Consider the following 23,823-nt stretch of genomic DNA (forward strand, 5'->3'; position numbering starts at 1 on the left):
TGTCTGTTGAGACTGTGCAACCATTAACTCTTTTTCTGAGTCATTACAGTAATTTGTGTTACCTGCTACAGTGTTTAGAAACATCAGGTATTCAAAGTTGGAAATTTCTCGGTGTTGCCACCGCTGGGTCATATTGGAAGCTTTGAAAATCTGTCGTGGACTAGCCAAAGAAATGCGTCTGGGGAAAAAACAAACCAAAACAACAAAACAACATTGGAAAAATAATGAGAAAACCTGTGGGTCTTCCTTTTAACTCATCTGAATTTTAGTAGCAGTTGTACATATTTTTTTTACTAGTTCTGTGCTAAATTTCTCTAGAGGTCAAATTGCTCTTTTGGATACTTGAAGTTCATTTTTAAAGTTTTATAATCTAAAAAGAACAAAAGACCTAAAACATCTGACAGCTGGATATGTCAAGGTTTGAAAACTTTCAAACAGAAATCTTTACAGATGTGCAAATTCAGCTGCTCCATGAAGGCTTGATGTCTTACAGAAATATGTTACTAGTGATTTAGAGAGATGGCAGACCATTAAATAAGAAAATTACACAACTTTTAGAATTTCACATAAGAATAAAGTAATTTTTAGGAGAGGTTTTCAAATCCCTCAAGAACAAAGGAAAACAACGGTAAGATTGATAGAATTACATTTTGAAGTGCATTCTCTTGAGATTTAAATTCTGGGCAGTGTTGGGGAGTTAGTCATAAATAACTCAATTTAACTTTTAGAATTTGATGCCAGATTTCCTAATATTTGTGAAAGACGACTACAGAGTCATTCCTTGGAGTGATAAATCAAGCACAGAAGAGCTTATCATATAATTCCCAAGACAGTTTTGTTCATAATAAAAACATCTGTAAATACCAGAGCCACATCATTTAAGGGGGGAAAAAAATCTAGATATAGTTTTAGTCAACAGATCTTTACAGTTATTGGTAAACAATTAAAGAAAACAGTTACAGTAACTGAGTATTTTTTCAAATTAATACACTGCATTATATTGTAAAAAGATTTATCAAGACAAATGGACATGAAATTTTGAACAGGGTGTCTATACTTTCATGTAAAGTTTTCACACATTATTTGCTTCTGTAAACAAAAATCCTTAAGTTCTTACAGAGTAGCTATAATTGCAATTGAAGAGAATTTCTTCTGTACTTGATAAAAAAAAATAAGGTAAAGTACAAAACACAACAAAGCACATCCCCAGCTATTTTAATGCCATTTCTGTGCACAGAAATCGTTAAAAAATAAAACATTTAACAACAGTCAAGATACTCCTTAAAGGTTGCTGTTTCTTCTGAAAAATTAAAAATCAATCTACTTAAAAATACTTTAAAATTCCTTAAAATACAAGAGGTAACCAATCCAACTAGAGACCAGGTATACCTCAAAACCTTCTATTTCCATCAGCCCCAGTGAACATTAAACTGGGTTGAACTGCTGTGTTTCATCCAGAGCATATCTGGTAATCAAGCCCTAACCTTCTGCTAACAATGCAGCAAACTGATTCATATTCTTCAGTTTTAGGATCCGAACACACAGCCTGCCATTGTAATACTGATTTCTCACTATGCAAAATTTGAACAATGTCCTTCAGAGCTAAAAGACAAGCACACCATAACATTCCCTCACACGCTGTTCAGCTTCTATTGTACTACACATCACTACACTATCCTTCTGAAGAGGAACGATCGTTTTCATCTACGTTTAAATACTACAGAGATTCAAGGATGTTACAGTCAAGCTAATATAATTGAACACGGCCATAAAAGCTAATCAGTCCTACAATCAGTCTTAAATCAGTCTTAAATCTTAGTGAGTTGGCAGGCATAAAGAAACCTATTTTCCTCAAGGAGGGTAAGTGATTGAGTCTCACTGCCAAAAAGAAGCTATCTTGCCTATAACAGACAGACATTACCAACAAATCTCAAATCAGAAAGTTTTTAGTCTACGAACACATTGCGAACAGCATGCAGAAGTGATGGGCTGAGGTTATGCATTTTTGTAAACCAGTAGGTGTAAATGCTTCAAAGCAGATAGGCTGATCTGATGCAAAAACGACTCTTAGAATGGACAGATAAAATTAACTCAAATTGTAAAATACCTGGTCTGGGGCAGTCCAAAGATAGTGCCAATGCCGACCCGAGGCAGACAGTTAACCACCTTCTTTACTGTCGCTTGGTCAGGAAAATTGAACATGACACCCACTGTGAACACAAGAGTTGAAATATGGCACGATTCTTTTTCTTTTTTATTATTTGAGGCTTTCTGACCCGATAAAATTTAATCCTAAGCTTAGATGTTGAACAGATAAAATATTAGACATGTTTCCTGCAGGTTACTGTAGATACATTTTTTTATCATTTCCAGAAATGTTTTTATTTACTATTAACAGGAAGTTCAGCAGAAGTTGTCACTGTTACAAATCTCACAAGGTCTAACGTTGTCTTTCTTTCTGAATAGAAGTTAAACCTATATGCACAGACTGACTGTTTGGAATGGATTTGAAAAAAAAAAAATTATATATTAATTGGATCCCACATTTCCTAGTTTACTTTATAGATATTTTCAAGATATATTCTTCAAAATACTATCTTCATATTCTGCCTGAAACATCCCATGACACTTGAGAAATAGCAACCTAAAAATCTAAATAACAATCTAATTATGGTATCACCAGTGGTCATTTATGACTTCATAGAGTAGTACTACAGGCTACAAAATAGGAAAGGTTTTATGCACATGATTAATATTCTGTTGGACAATATCCCCTTCAGATATGCACAACAATGCTCTATGAGATAAGTGTCTGAATACTTACCAGTCACATTCAAGATTAGAGACCATTTTAAGCTCAGGCAAAAACTTTTTGACTAGCACACTAACTGCATAAAACATGTTATCCTATGAAACTTTTACTGATTTCAAGACAACCGCCTTTCCTATTATTACAAAAACAATGTTTTACGTTGTAAAAGTGTCATCTTAAGACCTACTTTATTTGGTGTTTTTGTATACAGTTTTCAAAATTTGTTTTTCAAAACTTCATTATCACTATAAAAGCAATAAAAGTACCTGAAGAATTTTAGTTTAAACCACAAAGACATCATATAACATGGTTTAAAATAAAATTTAGGGGGAGAAAATCCAGAAGAAAGTTCTCAACAACTGTATTTTGAGTGATTCTCACAGTGCCTATGTGCATCTGCAAAAGGAACTGAAGAATGGGGACGGTAAAAAAAAGGTTCATAAACAAGGTAAATGCACATTTCTTTCTTAGAGTTGCACTAAGGTCTAACTGAAAGATACTGTTACTAGAAATAAAGCATGAAGGTATACCAGTCACTGGTCTGTTTTGGTAGTGAAGTTCTTTCACCACATTGTTCTTGATGTGTATACCTAACAACTATTAACCCTCACAAGGGACAAAAAACCCTTCATGCATTACAGATCAGAGGTAGATATGCCTTAAGCAAGAGTTTCCATAGAATGCCAAATAAATGGAAGTGATGCATAGCTAATTCCCAGTTACCATGTTTGATCATAATTCCTCACTGAAAAAAAAAAAAAAGGTAATGAAAAGGGGAAACTTAAGTTACAAAAATATACTTAAACAATGAGACACTCAATCCAAGCCCTCCTGCTATCTACATAAATCCATAACAAAAAGAACCAAACAGAATGCACATGACCCCAGACCAACACATGCCATTCCTCTAAATGCACAGTACCTCTATTCGCCAAGAATATTTCCAGTGCTGTATTTTGCAAAAGATAACGTCGAGAAAAGATAGATCGAATCTCTGAAAAGAGCCATTTTCCATGGAGTCCTTCTGTATATGCCAGAATCTAGTAGAACGAGACAGAGAAATAAAGTTTTAAATTTATTGTCAGCATAGGTAATATCTTGTAAAAGAGAAACTGATTGACCCACAAACATGGATTGTACCAACTGAACACAAAACCTGCAGCAAAATTAAGATATGCTCAATCATCACATCACATTATGAACCTAAAATGCATTTTTGAAGTCCTAAATTCAACGACTCATGTCAAGTGTTTTAAAAATCAGCTTTTTTGCATTTTTGCCTTTAAAGACAACTGCCTATCTTCCCTAACCAAGGGAGTTTCAGAAACAATATGAAATGTTTGGCACTTCAGCAAAGCTTAAACAGATATTCTGAAATGTATGACTAGGGCCATTAGATGTATCTGCATTGACTTCAGCAGGTAATAACAGGCCTGTAACAAATAAGCAAGAAAAAACGTCTTGCAAGAAAAAATGGCTTTAAAGAAAAAAATGTTCCTTACGTTTATCGTTAAGGCAACATTCATTAATTCTGGAACTATAAAGGTTGGCTGTATAAGAGGTTAAGTATCATTTTGTCAGCTAAGGTTAAACACAAACCTGCAAATGAACTCAGCATAATCTCTCTATGGAGTAAGCGGTTGTCAAAGTAACTTGTTACAATTCCTGTCATCCCATCTGACAGACACAGATGCTTAGTCTGCCTTCAGAATTCAGACTAATCCCATTTTCAGTCCTCAGCCACTTTGTTTCTTTGTTGCTTCACTTTTTCCTTTTCATTTCAAAGCTTAATTATGTAAGTGTTAAGGGACAGCGAGATCGGACACTTCTCTACCTCAGATTAACAAACCATAAGCAAAGGAAAATGTGAGATTTGTCAATTTTAGCAAATACAAAAGCACTTAATAGAAATCCATCACAGAAAAGGAGATTCAGATATAATCCTAGTTAACATCACACTTACTGCAATTTCACTTGGGCAATATCTTGTGTATAAAAAACAAAAGTGAAGTTCAACCCTTTGACATAACAAAGGCTATTAATGAACCCAATTATTTGTTTATAAATTTTTAACAAAAGAGGATTTTGCCTCACATGTAGCGTATGTTCACAACCAACCTGCATGTTTGTAGCACAGAGAGCAAGAAACGCCATTATAAAAGCACTACACGATGCAGTATGAAACACTGTACCACCTTTGTGAATTAAAAGCAAAGATGCCTGCAAACCACAAGCAGACAGGAAAGAAGATCAGAACGTGCAAAGCAAACCATCTCCCACACCTTCTTTCTTTTTCCTTAATCCCTCATCTTCCCCTCAATACAACTGCCACAGACAACTTCTCCCCCAGTACGCACACACACAGAGAAAGAGAAGGCAAGAACAAGTACTTATTCCGACACAAATTTCTAGAAATACGATGAAAGGACCAGAGATGTTTACTAATAATTTCTGGCACAGGGGAACTAATAAACTTGGGCCACGCTGCCACTTTCCATACCACATCCATAGCCCATCCACACTAAGTGGCAGATTTGTGTAATTCTGTGGTGCTATTCAGCACCACCACGGTTGGCTTTGTCATGTGCATATAAATATCCTTTAAAGAGCACAACATCAAAAGAGGTAACAAAGGAGACAAAGTTGCAAAAAAGTACTTTTTGCTGGTATTCATTCATCTTACAATGTTTAAATTGGAGCTTATAATTTCAAGGACTACTTTTTGAGACAGACAGGAATGTGATGACCTCCGCTTTTCCGTTGTAACAAATAAAATGCAACAGCCTGCCTGTCACGATCAGTCTGTGCCTTGCAAATGCAAACGCTTCTTACATGGATACCATGAGTAAAATCAGCAGGTTAAATAATTGCCACTTTTACTCTGCAAAGCCAGCACTTTTTGTGACAATGGAAACCCTGAACATGGCCAAAAGCTTGCTGCATGCAACTGCTGCAGAACTGGAAGGAAAAGCACCAGCTTGAACATAGCAGAGGCAGTTTACATTATGCACCTTGTACAGCCATCATAAAGTTCTCAAATTCAGTATAACAGGATTTACAGCAGCAACTGGAACTGTACTGCAGAAACACTACCAGCCACCACTGTAACAATTCTTTAACCCACTCATTAACAGAAGTTATCAGGAACGAGAAGCAGCTGAGACCTAGCTGAGCAAGGCCTTCATTTCGGGTTGGAATAGCGTCTGCCTGGTCCGCAGCTTCACTTCAAAGTCTCTGGAGTTCAATTAAAACTGGATTACGTGGAAGCAGACCTTCTTTGGGACACACTGTTCTCTGAAACTCCAGGCACACTGACAGCACCCTAGACAGAGGTCTAGCCCGCCAATGAACCAGTTGCTATGGAAACTGCATCATTACCACTGCTCTGCGCTCATCACACCACCTATAGTAGATGAAAGGTCCAGAAGACAAACACATTTCTTTCATGTGTATTACCAAGTATACCTTATGAAAATCCAATCCTACCTTTTATTCCCTGACAAATATCTGATTTTATTAATAGGACCACCTAGTTGCAGAAACTGACTCTGACTTCAAATTAAATTCAGCATCTTTATTCTGGCAAAGGGATTTTTTTATTTTTTTTAAATCAGTGTTACTACCTCTGATATTATCAGAATCACAACTTTCAAAAACTACTTTTGCATTTTCCTGTTTTCACCTGTAAGACACACAACACAGAATTCTACTTAAGAATTTAAGAACACTATCCTCTTCATACTATTGTAAAACACGTTGAGTATAAACCCAGCTCATTTATTTGGGAACAACTTGTGGAGCAAAGACTAATGAGGGCATACAATCTAATTTATCCTGCACAAATAGTACCACCTTCCCCACATGAAAAAGTATAGAATTTCAGCTGATCTGACACATCAGATTGAAGTTTTATCTACTGCACATTTCATTTATTTCAAAAGATACTGTGCTTTATGGATGGAAACACTATTCATATAGTCTACCTTTTCAATTAAAATACTTAAATCAAGTGAGCCAATTGTAAAGTTTTATGGTTCTAAAAATCTCATTAGACACACTGTTCTGTGATTAGACTTTGGCAACACTAGATGAACAGCTGGTACAACAAGACTATTACAAATTACTGTACAAACACAAAATTACTTTCACCTTTGCATGGAGCTCTTCTTTACTTCACGTAACAGAAATGAGGGTCTAAACCTGTAACCAGCCCTCACGTTCCTGCTGCAGGCCCTGACACTGCACAGCTGGAAGCAACTCCCCAAGAAACTAGTCAGTAAAGAATGGCCAGCTTCAACCCCCACTCCAAGGAGATTCTGAAATCAGTTGCATGTAAATTCAGGTAGTATAGTGCTGTTCATAAGATTATACATAGAGAAGTCCTCCCCTCATGATTCATAGTTGTATATCAAATAATTTCCCAACATTAAAGCGCTCACTGGGCAGCTCTTTTGTCCACGTACAGTTTTGAAAACAGATGCCCCATCCTACCTTTCCTTCAAAACCTCCTTGAATGTTGGTCATAAACAATGTCTCTCATACAAGATTACGTGCAATAGTTAAAAGATACCATCACTACAGTTGCCTTCTGAATTAGAAAAGCAATATTTTATTGAAGACTAAATGAACATTTTGCTTTACCTTTTAAGCAAACCAATCAGCTACCGTATATTTTATTTGATTTTAGAGAAAAGTACTATTGATCTTCAAAATGTGAATAGGCTAGAAGTAATTAAGTCTATAAATGGGTTACAGAACTGAAACAGTAACTGAATAATTATATTACTTTAATGTGCCAGCCAATTTAATGGCCACAAGAAAAATAAAAACTAAACAGCTTATTTAAAAAGCCAATGCACATTTGTATATTTCCAAAAAAAGTTATGATGTACCAGACACATAAAAAATACCAAAAAAAGCCACCAAATAAAAAAAATAAAGCATTGAATTTGCATTTAAATTTGACTGCAATTGAGAGATAAAATCCATAAATACATTTTTTCTAGCAGCATTCTTTGTCATTTGGGAATGACATCAGGAAGGCAAAATTACAGCACTTAGAGGTTACAAAATCTGACTCTGAGTTCACGAGGAACCTGGATCTCCCCCACAATCTCCACCCTGCAACTGAAGATCCTCAGATCCTCCTGTCCAACTGTCCAGGCACTACTGAGTTCCTGGCTGCAGGATTTGCAGTGAAATGGTCTTACCCTGCTCTTTGTTCAAATATGTCCACATCCAACCAGGCTAATTGGGAATTAGATCAGATTAGTAATCATTTTAAATATCCAAATTTTCTTAAATAAATCACAGTGCTTATTAGTCTATTTTAGACCTTTCTACAGAACAGCAAATAAGACGTTTGTTTTAAATCTCAGGTGTTTATACAATCAGCCACTGAAATCCACAGGCAAACAGTGGCAATCTCCCACCCAGTCCCTCCTGTGAGCACGCACAGTCTGCTATACAATCCTGCTCAGCATTTTCATGGGTGACAAACTCAATTAAACATATTAATTACTTTAATGTTCCACTAGACAGTTTTACCCAGCATAAAAAAAATTAAATAAATAAATAAATACTCCGTGACCTTTGTATCGATCAGAGCAAAATGGCTTATGCCTGGGTGTGGGTGGTGAAGGGATTGGGGAGGGGGGTGGTAAAGGACTCTCATGTTTTCTCTTCCAATTACTGGGGGAGATGATAAAACCACAGCAAATGATGTATCAGCTCATTTTATCTTATCGCTTTGGGGCTAGGTGACAATGAAGTTCATATTTCACTGGTTCCCATTGAAGATTGTGAAAATTACTTGGCCTTATGACCTGAAATTTCACTGGAAGACAGAAATTTCTCTTCTGCAAAGTAATGCAATTTTTCAGATGTCAACCTTTAGCCCAGCTTTAAAAATTAATTTCATTTATATTAACCAATGATATTGATATTTTCACAGAATGCTCTTTGATACATGAACCACAGACTAGCAAATTGATGTGCTCTAGACGGATAAAATTATTTTATCTGAAGCTGCTGGGGACAGACAGATTTACCACAAACCGAAATTCCTATTTCACAGTATACTATTTATACTAGCCTCATATACCTTAAGGCCTCTGGACCTGTAAACAGTTTAATCTCTAGTTAGGACTCAGTTTTGTTTCTAGACTTCTTCAGTTTTGAAATAATTTCTATGTATATGATATACAAATAAAAACACCATTTGTTTAGAAATTAATAGTTTGTCACAGACCACAGATCAGTACACACGTGATGACATGAAAAATACTTCCCAGATGATTAAAATAGAGGAATGCACAACTATATTTTCTCTCTTTATCCTCACACTCAAGCTATATTTCAAAGTGAACAAAGCATGCAAGGCAGATTTTCTGAGCGTGCCCAGGGAAGTGGCTGGGTCGCCATCCCTGGAAGTATTTAAAAGACGTGTAGATGTGGTGCTTAGAGACATGGTTTAGTAGTGGATTTTGCAGTGTTAGATTAATGGTTGGACTCAATGATCTTAAAGGTCTTTTCCAACTTAAATGTTTCTATGATTCCACTAACTACAGATAACCTTCTTCCCAATTATCAAGAGCTAACTCAGGAAAAAAAATGCATTCAGAACTTTTCTGATTTGGCCGAGGCTCTATACGCCTCACATAAACCAATATATCTGTGAACAATGTCAGCAAAGTTAGTACCAACTTTTCTACTGTATCCAGTACTTCACAAACAACTTTTTTACCCCCTTTTGATTAACCTTGCTGACTGTTAGGGAGCAGGAGTTCATTATCACTGGCAGACAGCATTTAATCAACAAAAAGGACAAGAAGATCTGATTGCTAAAGATAGGTATACAAGTTAAATTATGCAGCCTAGAAAGTGGAATTTCAAAAAGAAGAAGATTAGTACAGGTTTGGGTGGCTGTCCAAGTCCTGCAAGGTTAAGGATGTAAAGTTATGCCTTTCTTTGGAAAATAAGACAGCAGGCTTATTTATGATCAAAAGGAGCCACAACTGCAAGAATTCACAGATTCTCATCGGAGCTGACTGATGTCTTGATATAGTGAACCTGTTACGTTCCGATTTAAGAGTTAGTAGGATCTGCTCATCAAGAGCTGTTTACATCATCTGGGACGGTTTCCCATCAGGATCTAGCTGTAACAGTTTACAAATGATTCAGCTCAAACCTTCTGAAACAATGGTTATTTCAGCTTCTGTGTCTGTCCGCAGGTTCAATCGCTAACTCAAGAACAGGCTAGGTGACCAACAAGTTGTTTACCAACATGTGCAGAACAAATCTATAGTCTCTGCTATTTCCAATAAACACGCAAGCAATAATTATCAGTTCCTGAGGTGTGAAAGTCTAGAAAGTAAGAATTAGCAACAATTTATTAGCGAGACTACCAAAAGCAGCCTTTCTAAAGCAATCTCCCATAACATACCTCAGAAGCACTAAAAAAAGCAGTGTGCTACCAACCTAACCTGCAAGCCATGCACTGTTGAAATGTCAATGCAACACCAGCAAGCAGCAAAAACATATATAAGAAAACAGAAATTCATGACAGGGTTTTTTTTGTACAGAATATTTCAGACAGACAGCTCTCTAGCCAATCATCCTCTTCTCATTTGCCTCAGTAATTTTTATTTACAGTACACCTGAAATGCAATTTTGCAAAACAGTGTTGTAAAAAAACCCACCACAAACACCACCAATTCTAGATCATACGAAGATCACCAAGAAAAAAGTACATGCATTAACCTGGAAGTTCATAACTCCAACCCCTATTTATTTGTGGCAGTGTTTATAACCCACACATAAAGGAGGAGAATGGTGACAATCTTTACTCTGCCAGGGTTAGCTGTTACGCTATTTGCTATAGCACTGATGTTAATACCTACACAGACTTCAAGTACTAGCGAGTAAAAAGACTTAACAAATCATAACTGAGATATCTTTTAATCGTACAGAAATAACTCAGGATACTCATAAGCATAAATTGTATAAAGAAGCCTCTGAGATGTGTATCGTGCCTTCCATGTTGAAGCATGAATTACCCTTTTTGCCTCGTGAGTGGGTCTTTATGGCTCTAGATTTGCTTACGATGTTTGCTTAAATTATCTAAGATTGAAGATACTCTTACGAAAGTGCATCAGTACACACAGGTACAGCCACAAGTGTGTGTGTGTATAAATGTTCACCTATTAAAATAAGAGTGAGAGACTGCATAAAAGCATTACATATAGTTATGCACAGAGAATAAAGAGTATTTTCTCATTTTTTTCCTTCATTAGATCATAAGTTTTAAAATTTGGAGAGTGCTTTTAATCCATTCTAATTAATAAGTCCAATTCTGGCAAGTCTTGATGTCCACATAGATTGACAGTTTCCATAACCCCCTTGTGAACTGCATTAAATTATACAACTTCATGATTTCATATGTCAATGAATTCTGCCAGTTAAACATACACAATGTAAATACTAAAAAAGCTAGGTTTCTTGATTTCATTTTGTATACATTGAAGAAATGACATTACCTGCAAAAGCTCAAGATGACAGTTTAAGCATCCCTGAGCAAAATTCAGTGAAATTATTTCTCACTGTATAGAAGTCACCAAAGAAGCTGATCATCTTAAGATGTGGAATTTGGATAAAAAATGCTGAAAGAAAGTATTATTAATACTAAGCCTCTGTAGTAATGAACTGGTGTGGTGCACTCCATGTTAGCTACTGTACATGAGACAGAATTTTGGAAAATTAGGTGGGGAAACTCCATTTGCCATCATCTCACCTATGCAACCGAGGAGCAGGTGTCTAGGCCTCTCCAAAAAATTCCTCGCAACTCTCTAATCATGGTGCTAACAACATAACTTTTATGCAGCACAAATGCTGCTACCTCATTACCTAGCCCACTTTCAAGCTTATTAATACAGAAAACTAAAAGACAAACAGGAACCTTCAGATGTTCCAAATTTTGCCTTTGTGAAAAATGATCATTTAAGCTGTCCTCCTGTCTCCTTGGGAGTTAACAAAAAAGAAAATCCAAATTCAGATTGTGATCATGTGGAAGTGATCATTACGGAAATGTTTTATTATTGGAAATGAGGTTATAAAACAAAAACTCTTTTAAAACTTCACCTCAAAAGTTTCTAGTGTACTCCCTTGCGCTGGCTATTACAATTAAGCAAAAAACAGATGCACCTTTTTGAGGTAGTAAGTATGACCATGATACAAATTTTGCTGATCTACTTGAAGTGTGATCATATAGAAAGCTCCCTAATAGAAGTAAGACCCATATAGGTCTCCTTCAGCTGCAGTTTATGAGGGCAGATACCCAGGTGTGTGTGTCTGAGATAAGTGAGTTAAAAATACTCTTGAGGAATACCAGCAAGGACTGTTAACCATTTTGTGTCTGAGCTCTCCAGTACAGGATACCTTGGAAGGGTCTCAAGATCAGATTTCTTCCTGGGAAGATCTTACCCAGCAAAGGGTACCAATTCCTTCTGTTCTTTGTATAAGACAACTGAAGTAAAATTAGAGAAAGTAAGTGCTAGGGTTGCAGCCTCATCATCTGTGATGAATCACTCATGCTGAGATCAGTTTCAGTTTTCAGTCCGTCTGTTTTTCAGAAAATCAAAACTGATTTGTGGGAATTACTGTCTTACTCTCTCCTACACAATCAGACCTGAGACTCTTTGGACAGGCCCCTCTTTTCATAGTTCCGAGGCAATTGGTTTTTTTCCTCGCATTTCAGAAGCAATTTGTAATATCTGATAAACTTCTAACAATTAAAATTACAGCACCTAGCAAAGGACTTTTTCCCTTTCCAATTCTGAACACATTATGCTGTTGTGCTTTGCTCATCTTATTTCTAGTAGCGGCTCTAATATATGCCATGATGCTTTAACACTACTGCAATAAAAACCCTCTCTAAACTATTTAAAGGATCTCAAAACAAGCCCTAAAAGCTTTCTCTTGTTTAAGTACCTGAGAAATTAATAAAAGGAATCAAGCAGAGATTCTTTTTTTATGACAAGAAGGTATTATCATGGTGTGGGGTGCAGTTTCTTTTAAGTTTAAAGTTCTGGCTGGTTCCTCTTTTATAAAATTCCTACCACAGAAAAAAGCCTTGGAGATAATTTTTATCAGACTGTAATGGTTGATGTCTAAGAAGTACAGAGTATGAAAACCAGGACAATTGCCAGACAAATGACTCACAGCAGTTCATATTCACAGCAGTATAACTAGATATGGTACAAGTAATGTACAGGAGCATCGACCTCAAAGGCAGAGCACAGAAAACAATGTAAAAGCTCTCTTTGTTTTGCTGTCTCTTAAAGGCACTTAGTCATTGAAAGATTTTTAGGAAAATGAGGTTCATGCTTGCTGTAACTGGCTCTTCAAAATCCTATTTTGAATAGCTAATGAGAATAGTCCTATTAGATTTCCCACTGATGTTCCCTGCACCGCCCATTTCACTACTTTCAGGATGTGATTCCTCCCACTGCCTGCTTCTCCACGTATCCAGCAAAGGCCTATCCAGCCAGAACACGTGCAAGTGGAAGCAGCAACTACAGCCAAGAATGAACTAATGCACCTGCCCATCCTGGCGGTTGTCCAGTGTCTGCCATTGTCACCTGGTCCTCCAGATCAATGGGCAAATAGGCAATGAATAGGTAACTTCCAATGCCAAAAAGAAGGCTCTTTTTTTTATCAATGACCTGTACGCTGACCTCCATATCCCTTCATCATAAACAAAAACACAAACACCCCCACACATCTGGCAGGAAGCTAGAGTACCAGTCGTCATGAAAAACTGCATCTGATCCACTCATTAATGGGAACCAAGCCCATACACAGCAGAACAGATGTGCCTCTTGAAGGCAAAGAGAGAAGTCAAGACTACAGAGCTGCCAGTCCAGCAGTTTACATTAAAAGATTCTGTGCTATGTTTTATGAGAGATGTGGCACAGAAGGTGAGGCTTGCAAAGAGGTGGGAATGTAGACATGGCTTAATGCCACCTTTATGCTGCACAGACTCTAGACCGCTGCAGGAACCAAATCCCTCTTGAGAAATACAGAGCAGCAGCAGAGGCTGCTGTGTCATTACATACATTGGCCTTATTCGGGATGCCTGGGGCCTGCCCTGTAGCCCAGGACTGTATAGGACTTAATGCTATAGAAATTCTCCCTCCTGCTTTCAGAAGTTGGGACAGAAGATAGCACAGTGCTACTAATGAACCCCCTGCTGCTCAAGTGCTTCTCCGCTCACCGCTAGTCCATTTACTGTCAACCAAAGCATAACACAGGTACAACAACAAAGCAGAGAAATTGTTCTTGGTTACCAAAGGACATGTCCCCTACATGCACTTCTTTTTCATCAAGACCCACATGAGCGTACCTCATATTCTCTATCTGCATTCTTACATTTACCTTATATTCCTGTAAAAGTAGATTCATTTCTCAGGTAAAGGAACCGCCTGCCATCAGTCAGTGACAAAGGTTTTGCTATGGCCTGTGACTGTAAAGGAGAATCTCTTCTTTCCAGATCACCCACGGAAATAACTTGACCAATTAAAGCTTATTGCATGTTTGTAAAGAACAAAAAGCTATGTGAAGAGCTTTCATACAATAACTTCTGGTTTTTGATCTTAGTAGACAAGGTAAAATAAAGTACTATGAATTCAGCTTTACAGCATATCTACGAGTAGAGACCCTTTTCCAAGGTCAAACAAGCCATGGACATAGCTAACGTGAGGTCTACAACCACATCTAGGCTAACAGAACAAGAACATAACCCTAATTTCAGTTTAAAAATGCAATAGAAAATTAAACTGCATTTCTAGTCCAAATGATTGATAAGAAAGGCTTGGAAATGTGATTCAAGTGTAACAGATACACAGACAGCAGTCTGGGGATAGCTGAACAATTGATCCAACAACATGATTTGCCTTGCCATTCCCCCTGGGGTATTAAATCTAAAACTTGCTGCTCCTGAGGGCCCAATAAAAAATAGGCCTATCAAAGAATTCTGCAGATGACAGGAGTAGGGAGGGCAGTAAGTCTCTGTGAATATAACAGCTCTTGTGAAGAGCTGTAATCTGGGCTGTGCTACGCATTTCTCTGACAAATCCGCGATGCTGTTTTGCACAACTGGAAGTTTTCCTAAGAGCCAGGAAAAGTCCAGTCTAACGTGGGAGTATTTACAAAGCACCAGGTTCCAGCCAAGTTGTAACAGATTCATAAATGCTAAAGTCAAAAGGGGAAAAACTGCTTTTTTTAGACAAACTTAACCTCACAGCAATATCCTATCCATCCTGCCCAAAGTGCTGCCAAGAACTAATAGTTCCTGAGAAAATGTAACATTTATTCTGCTCGTGCATAATTCATTTACAAAACTAACTTAAGGCAGCACTTTCATAGGCAACCCTTATCAAGTAAATTAACCGCATTTCAAGGAATGATGTGGGAGGCCTTCTTACATCTTTTAAGTGGGGAAAAAAACCTAACTGGATAGCGGCTCCCTTCCCAGTCAGCTCCATGTTTTGAAAAAGGTGTAAGGTTTTTAAGAAGAGCAGAAGATTCAAGGCAAAAGAGAAATTGATTTTGCAGAGGCCTTTTCAGTTCTGAAGTGATTTCATTTGTTACTCGATGTTCTTTTGTAACAAAAACATGCAGGTTAAGACAGAAGACTTACCTTAGGGTTAGTGAGGGTTTTCTCTATGAGTAAAAATAAATACTGGAGTACTTGTAAGTAATTTTAATGATTCGGGATCTGGCATCCGTGAAAATAAAAATACCTGTAACCAATTCTTGCCATAACATGTCAGCAATACAGATATTCAAGTAGGTTAATAATTTTAAGATATATGTCAAAGGAAAGAAGTACTGACTTTGGAATCTGAAATATAAAAATATCACACCCTACAAGAAGGAACACATTTATAACTAGAAACTTTTGTGGATTTATCTCTACAGGATAATCAATTTCTACTAAAGGAGTTGGAAACCGAAACTTTGTGTAGTTTAATGGCTGAGCACTTCTTACAGGGCAAGGAAAGCAATTTTTATTTTTCCTTGAGTGCATGAGAACTAGCTAATCAAATTACTAGGACGCAAAACTTGAGGCAATAGCACATACTAAAAGCAACTCGTCCAGACATACCTCATAGGGTTCCACCAGTAAAGAACTGACAAACTGATCAACAAAACATTGTTCCTGTTTGACAGAAGTTGTATTTGTTTGTCCTTATTTAATAATTATAGCGGGTTTGAAATGTGGATTTAAAATAAAATGATAGACTTATCAACTTTAATTTGTTATATTAATTGTTGAAGTTTCAAATATACAGTAACATAAAGAGTCTAGTGAAAAATAACTAAAATTGGCAAGTATCTGCTTCTCAGCATTCCACCCAAACAAAATGTCGATGTTGATAAAATCCACTTTTTAAAACATGTACCCTTGCAAATCTTAAGTACTGTCATCTCATCTCCCTGTTGGAGTTTGATTGATTACGCCTTTTCCTTATGTTCATTAATCTCATCACCTTATCTTTTACACCACTTCATTTTAGCAGAAAGGCAATAATAAAACCCTCATCCATTATCCTTTTACGCATCTAGTCAAGCGGAAATGGTTAATAACATGCTACAAATTGAACTTCAATCACCTCATTTTCTCCTTTGTCGAATGCACATTAAAGTATATTCCAAAAGTGCAATTTGTTTTACAGGGGAATTTGTGTTATATTGCTACAGACAACTAAAATTAAGTGTTTCTCAGTTTGGTTATTAAATATATCCAACTGTCCTTTTATCTCTGATACTAAAACATTAACTCATTTTATTAGGGTGTAATAATACAAGAGCCTTATCTCCCAGAACACAGGGACATCTAGTCTGCCTAATAGTAAGTGTTATACAATGGGTCATTTATCTTTTTTTAAAAAAAATATGCTTCTGATAGTGTATGAATTGGTACATTATTGCAGATGAAATGGCTCTCCATTTAAGAAAAGTTAATTTGTTTACATGCAGGCTTATCTTCAAATGCAAGCCCCATTAGAGAAGCGGTCTGTAACTGTCAGAGCAAGTGAGGAGGGAAAATAGGTGGATGCAGAAAAATTTAGAGCCCAATAATTTAACTCTGATCACCAATTTCCTGTTTGAATATTAACTGTGTTCCACAGGCACTTCGCAAATATTCTATGATCCTAAAATGATTCTACAGAAACACTAATTGAAATAAGAGTCCCAGAACTTGGTATGTGAACTCTCATCATCATTCCAAATACAGGCATATCTTAGTAAACTAAAAGAAATTATATTTCTCAAAAAAAAAACCAACCCAAAAACAAAACCCAAACCCCAAAACCCCAAAACAACAAATGAACAAGAAAGTCCATCTCATAAAAAAAAGTTCCCAAATGATACATGTTTGGAGTTGTTTCTTCCAAAAAATAAAAGGGTGGGTGAAATTCTAGCTCTATTTAATTCTGCGACAGTAATCCCTTTTACAGAAGGGGAGCAAGATTTTCTCTGCTGATCTCGCATCCCCCTGGAAAAAGTTCCACTTGCACTTTGGAGATCATCTCAGTGAAACAAGACCAGTTTGACTAACTCCTCCGTAAAATTGCGTACCAGGACAAACAAATTTAACCACAAATGCCATACAACTATTACAGTAAAAAGATATTTTCCTGTGCTTTGTCTCATCCCAATTCTATGGAAACTTAGCGTTAACCTTCTAAGAAGCCTGAGAACACCAAAGATCCTACCTTTAATCAAAGAAAATCGAATTAGGGAGACAGTCATTTCTACCATAAAAACTTACAGTAGTTAGTCTCACAGTACGTATATACACTAATTATTTAAAAAAATGAAGTAATGGCTGTCTTTTACATTAAAACAAAGCAAAGCACAAACACACAGCTCTAATTAAATTCTAAAAAGATGAAAAATCACTTTTACATTTCCCTCAGTGGTCATCCTTTTTTCCAACTCTTTTATCCATTAAAAGTTTGTCTTATTTCCCAAGCCTTTCAACCAGTGTTTCCTCACTCCTGCTCTATCATCTTCCATTCAACCTGCAACTTCACAAGCACGTTTGCAGGTGGCTGTCCAGTTCCTGTTGCACCTCATCTTGTCCATCCTCAGCGACTTTCTACCGCTACCCCAAACCCTCTGTTCCAACAGCAGTATGTTTGCGGTCATGCAGTAAGCTGGAGTTGGGTAAGTGATTCTGATAGAAATCAACCTAGGATGGGCAGAAGGAAAAAAATGAAAGGGGGGAGGAGACGATGAGACCAGTTTTATTCAGACTCACTTCCCCACTCAAAACACTTTCCCAGGAACACCTGAGGAAGGGATGGGAACATGGTGATTGGATGGCACTTGAGGACTGCTTAAGCCAGTACTATCACTGAAATGAATGCTTCTGAAACTTTGGTCTAGTAAAAACTTGACTCCAGTCAGAACAGCATCTGCTTGTGATTAGTTTGGTTTTCAGTCACGCACCTCTCCAGTTTCTTCCATTTCTCTACGTGTTAAAAAAAAAGACACTCGTTATTATCTGAAACTCTGCTGTGCGTTTTCTCTAGAAACTGCCTCAAAGCACTCCTTCAATGCCATACCTCTGAAAGTTTCCAAGTGTGTTGATATAGATAGCTGCTGGGTTTGTGTTGAAAATCTCTCCTTTGGTCTTTGAAAATGTCTTCTTTCTTGTTTTCTCATACTTCAGCCAACATGTAGCTATCTGATGCTTCTGGTTCTAATTTAGAAAGGAAGATACCTGGACTGTGTTTGTAAATGATGGTTCTCTGATACTGCCACAGTCCATGGCTAGGCTTGTATTGCACCCTAGTAATACAAAAAGCATTCTGCTTCTTCAAAGCATAGAACATCTGCACACTACTCCGTCTGTGTTCATGACAGATTCAGCCCTGGAGTAAGAAAACTCAATTCTTACTGAAATAAATAATTTGACCCCTCAAGAATTCAGGCTGCTTCATCTTCATAAAGTCTGAAGTACTCAACTACTTTTTCTGCTACCCAAGCTACTTTTAATCTTGACTCAAAAACACATAAACAAGTTAATGTGCATGCCATCCGCTCATTGCAAAGTCACTGAATTAGACCAAAAATACTGATTATTTGCTAAAACCTGCATGCTTAAACTTTCTAGTTTCACATATGAAGACCAAAATTGTAGTTGGCATCCAAAACAAATTTCAGAATGAAATGCACAGTCAGCACTTCCAAGTAGCACCTTCAACTAATAGAAGCATATCAACATAACAAATCTAAAAAGCATGCATTCCTAGACCATGTGCAGACACAGAATTTGATCTGAATCATCAAATTATTTTTTTTTTCATTTTGATAATTTTTCTGAAAGTTATCTTTCAGAAAACTGCTTTAAGTATCCCCTCTTAATAACGGCATCTTCTTCTAAATATGCAACTGAAGAGGTTTTCTACTTGTTTCCCTTTTGTTATTTAATTTACACTAAAACAGATGTTCAAGAGAGCCTTTAGGTTCTTTATGAGAAAGTCTAGTACCCAAGTGGAATAAATAGGGAATTAGCACGAGCTATAAACCTAAGAAGCTTCTAAATTGCTGTCTGCCATTTACCAATAGAGGTGCAAGTTTACACAGTGTAAGTTCAACCCTTCAGCTGATGCCACACTTTTGCAAAATGTAAATCACTGATGCTATAGTACTTGATTGTGGCAATTTATTGCAGAAATAAATGAACAACTGAATACTAAGCAAGTCAACATGAGTCTTGATTCTAGTCTCTAACCACCATTCCTGTACCACATAACATGTCATCATCTATAAGTAAATGAGTTAATCAATTTAATGAGGATTCAGACAAATCGGCTGCCTAATGAGCACTCAAACTGATGTGGCAAGGGTTATGCTCCAGTGCTGACAAAATCAGTTTGATGAAACTGTGACAAAAGCAGCAAAGCACTACTCCTTCAGCACATTTTCCTGCATCTTATTAACATGAAATTACAATCACTATTTGCAAACTGTATAGGGAAATCATTTATCGTGTAAGTCATGTAAGCATATGCTTTATCTACTTTTCTTTCCAGCAAGCCTGTGTATATTGTTGGAAATCATTTAGTAATTATTCAGTTCTTTTTGAAAATGGCAATCAGATAGAGTTGTTTAAAGTAATTTAGATTGAGTATGCCAAGGGAATTTCCACAGACATCACATTGTATGATTTTGCATTTATGAACATGCCATTTGGCAATAAATATAAAATAAACTAACCAAAATAAATGAAAATATGCCGCAGCTTTGCAAATAGTTAAGGAAATTAACACTGGAATCTCTTTAAAAGCAAACGGAAAAAGTCTGACTCCAGTTTTAGATAATGGCAATGCTCTCCATAATGCTAAGATGCAAAAATCATAGGCCGAGGAAAGAAATGAACCTAACATGTATCTTAACTATTTTACCAAAATCCTTTAATCAGGGCTCCTGTTAGAATTTTCTAGCACTACTAGCTAGGTATGTCTGGGTTCAAAATGCAGGGCCAAGGAATGTCCAAAGGACTTGAACATAAGACTTGAAAATAATTAAAAATTAAAATCTGTCAAGTAAAAAAAAAGCCATAATTTAAAAAGTAAAACTTAACTCTTACTTTCCAAGTATTATGTGTCTAGAAAACTTTCTGCAGCGAAGGAAAAGCACCTCTACATGAGGTTGTTTAAACACAAGAGATGCAAAGGTATATCAGAACAGTTTTTACAAGTAATAGCCACAAATAAAAGATGTTTCTAAATAGCATCAGTGTACCTGCAGCCATACAGACCATATAACCCTGCACTAGGATTACAAGAATAAACTTCTGGCTGTTTTCATAGAGCCAGCAACAATTTAATGCTTATACACTAATGACTTTCCCTTCTCTAGGGCAAAGTGCCATACCTGTAATATCTAATAGCTGTCCTGTGAGCACTGCAAGGACCAGGGAGAAATGGTAGAAGTCACAACTTTTTCCCAGGAACATGGGATGGAGCAACTTTGAAACTTCAGCATGAAGTCAGAAGAAATAACTGACTGTTACATAAGGACGCACAACCTCAGATACCAATGCGATTGTATTCTCTGGAGCAGGTATCTTTGGCTTTGGGATCTGTCTTTGAAAAGCAATCCAGAGACAGCGTAAATGATGTTGCATCCAACATAAATAGAAGGATGTCAAACCACCAAACCAGTAATTAGGAACATTCCCAAAACAAGAAATATGTGTATTTAAAAAAAAAACCAACACATAATTATTACATTAAAACAACAGTAGAAATCAGTGGCAGTTGACAAAAGCAGCTGGCATATCCTCATACTATTTTAACACCAGGCACTTCCCCCACAAAGGACAGTGTTCTTGATAACACAGTGATTTAAGTCTGAAAGGGCTGAACTTTCCACTTCCATGATTCTGATCACAATACACCTCATCTAAGTTTCCAACCCATTTAAAGGTTCTCGATTAAAATCCTGATTCACCTGTAATCACTTGGCTGAGGTGACAGGCTATGGCTATGGCTCCACGGCAGGATGCTCCGGCCTGCCCCAAACTGTACGGTCCCACTGCCTCCTTTCTCCTGCCACTAATGTTCCTATGGCCCCAGAGGTAGTTGCCTCAGGGAATCGCTGTGTAAAAATCCAGGGAAGAAAATGTAGCTTCCTGTCAGGTCAGTTGCCTCACTTGACTCATCAGGTAAATGCTGCTGATGGCACAGGGGTGGGGGGGAAGGACTAAGCAGCCATGAAATGGGTCCAGCAATTCTTTCTGTGCCAGATCCCGTTTGCATTGAAGTGGTGGTAGAACCCTCCTCTCAGTTTCACGGACCATTACATACTTCTTTGTGCCTCTGAAAATATCTTGCCATTGCAACTGTACAGCTGTTTTCCCACCCGACTTCTGTCTGCTAGCTATAGGAACATGCCACAGAAGAAACAATTCGCCTAGTTAGCTTTGGTTGAATATAACTTCATAAAAACTTCCAAGAAACATCCAACTATAAAGATTACATAACTTTGGGTTATAAAAATACCCCCACAATTAGACAGATTCTAATATAATAAAATTTGTACACCAACGTAGCAGTGTTCTTTAGTGACAATTAGAACATGTGGCTAATTCAAATGCCTCTGGATTGCCTATCTTTTACAAAACATTTACAACTACCAAGTAGGTAACTTCTCCAATGCTATAAGCAGAGAGCATCCATGTTTTCATCATAAAGCCACCTTAAGGTGCAAAACTAAAAGCTTACATTAATTCCAGTACTGTAGCTGAGAATAAAGGCCAATAAATTGAGCATTAAAAGTATACAAAGGAAGAGACTGGGAAATCAATATTGAATACAGAGTACCAAGTATCACTTATTTTTTGACAGAATCTAGAAGGAAAGCTAATAGGTTAATTAGCCTTGCTTTCACACTAAAAAAAGGAAAAGAAGAAAAAAAATGTTAATTTAATCTAATAGAACTTGCAAAACTGTCATATTCAGTAGCTTGTCCAGCAATTTTTGATGTAAATGCCACCATTCCACACAATTACAAGTACAACGAACACTGAAAAAACCCCAACCAACCAACCCCCAACCTGTACTCTTTATCTGTCAGACTCATACTTAGCCCTGTTACACTTCAAACATCAAACTGCTCCACTCTGCTTAAATTTTTTGGCCATGAATATTTCGTATTGCCACACCTAGGAAAAAATAAAAATTTCTGCTGACATGGTGACTCCTCCTTGTACTTACACAAAATTTCATGGCAGTTTTCTGTCTGCAGCAAATGGATATGACTGTAATTTGCTGAAAAGTCGTGACTCTTTTCAAAATCTTAGTTATTCAAATTAGGCAGTTATACCCCCCCAGTAAACAGTCTTTGTGATGGCAATTAATTTTGATTATACTTCAGAATACTTAACTGTAAGAGGAAAAGCACAAAGTAGATGAGACAGACATTTTACATGTGAAATTGGGGAAAAACTTTGTTTCATAATAAAGCAAAATTGGACTGCTGGCCTATTTCTACTGTGCTAAAAGGAAGTATTCAAAACCAAAAGCACCCTGAATGCTTAATTCAGAAAAAGTTACCTTCCTTCTCCTTAAAGAATATATCCTTAATAACATGGATTTACTTTTCCCAATTAATGACTCTCAGTGAAAGATCTGTAAAGGCTGCTGCTTTATATACAATTAACAGTCAAACTGTAACACAAATTACGTGTCATCCTTATCAGAGTTTACACATTGAACTCCTGTATCTGTTGCCAGCAGGCAGCCCTCTCCATCTAGGGAATATCACCATGAATTTGTTCAGTGTCTCAGCACAAAATTTCACACCAGAAGATGGTTTACCATCCCTGGCGTGCCAAAAGCACACGGAGCTCCACCACACCATTTATTTTCTACAGTCGCTGAGTGGCTTTTGTGCCGACTGCCCCACAGAAGTTCAGCCTGTCATTGCTAGGGGCTTATCCTGGAGCAAACTTCCACGGCGCACACATGCTGTACTACCCCCACAAAGATGGGAGCTGAGACCTATGACTTTTTTTCTGAGCAACCTTCCCCTTTTCTAAGGATAACAATGTTATTCCCTAGCAAGATATTCAGTTGCAGATCTGCTATAGATATCCAAGACTATATTAATCACATCTGTTACTTACATCTTCAAAAATTGGTCTCAAACACACTAAAGCGTAAGCCTCATTCCTTCCTGTGATTGTAGCAAACTTAAGACAAACATGGGAAGGATGGTTATGAGGTAATGCAGCGAGGCTCAGGAGAGACACATCACTACTATAAAAGTCCATTTCAGGATTGGGGGGGATGGCTAACATATAAGAGATTTATTCATGTCGTTAGAAGATGTAGGTATAATTAAAGTAACTAGATACTCTTAACAAAGTAATGGGAAAACACTTCTTAAATTATCCTATGCACTGCACAGAACGTTGTGTTTTTATTTTT

General features: G+C 37.1%; 1 protein-coding gene across 4 annotated transcripts in view; it reads right to left on the reverse strand.

The window, feature by feature from the left end:
• LRBA (LPS responsive beige-like anchor protein) overlaps positions 1–23,823 on the reverse strand; it is a 410,948-nt gene that overhangs the window by 132,996 nt on the left and 254,129 nt on the right. For all 4 annotated transcript variants that reach the window (XM_055700881.1, XM_055700879.1, XM_055700880.1 and 1 more), the window contains 3 exons: positions 3,735–3,852; positions 2,108–2,210; positions 63–178 (listed from right to left, as the gene is read on the reverse strand). In XM_055700881.1, coding sequence (XP_055556856.1) covers positions 63–178; positions 2,108–2,210; positions 3,735–3,852 — 337 coding nt within the window. The remainder of the gene's footprint in view (positions 1–62; positions 179–2,107; positions 2,211–3,734; positions 3,853–23,823) is intronic.

This window comes from Falco cherrug, chromosome 1 (genome assembly GCF_023634085.1).
Source record: "Falco cherrug isolate bFalChe1 chromosome 1, bFalChe1.pri, whole genome shotgun sequence".
Taxonomy (NCBI): domain Eukaryota; kingdom Metazoa; phylum Chordata; class Aves; order Falconiformes; family Falconidae; genus Falco; species Falco cherrug.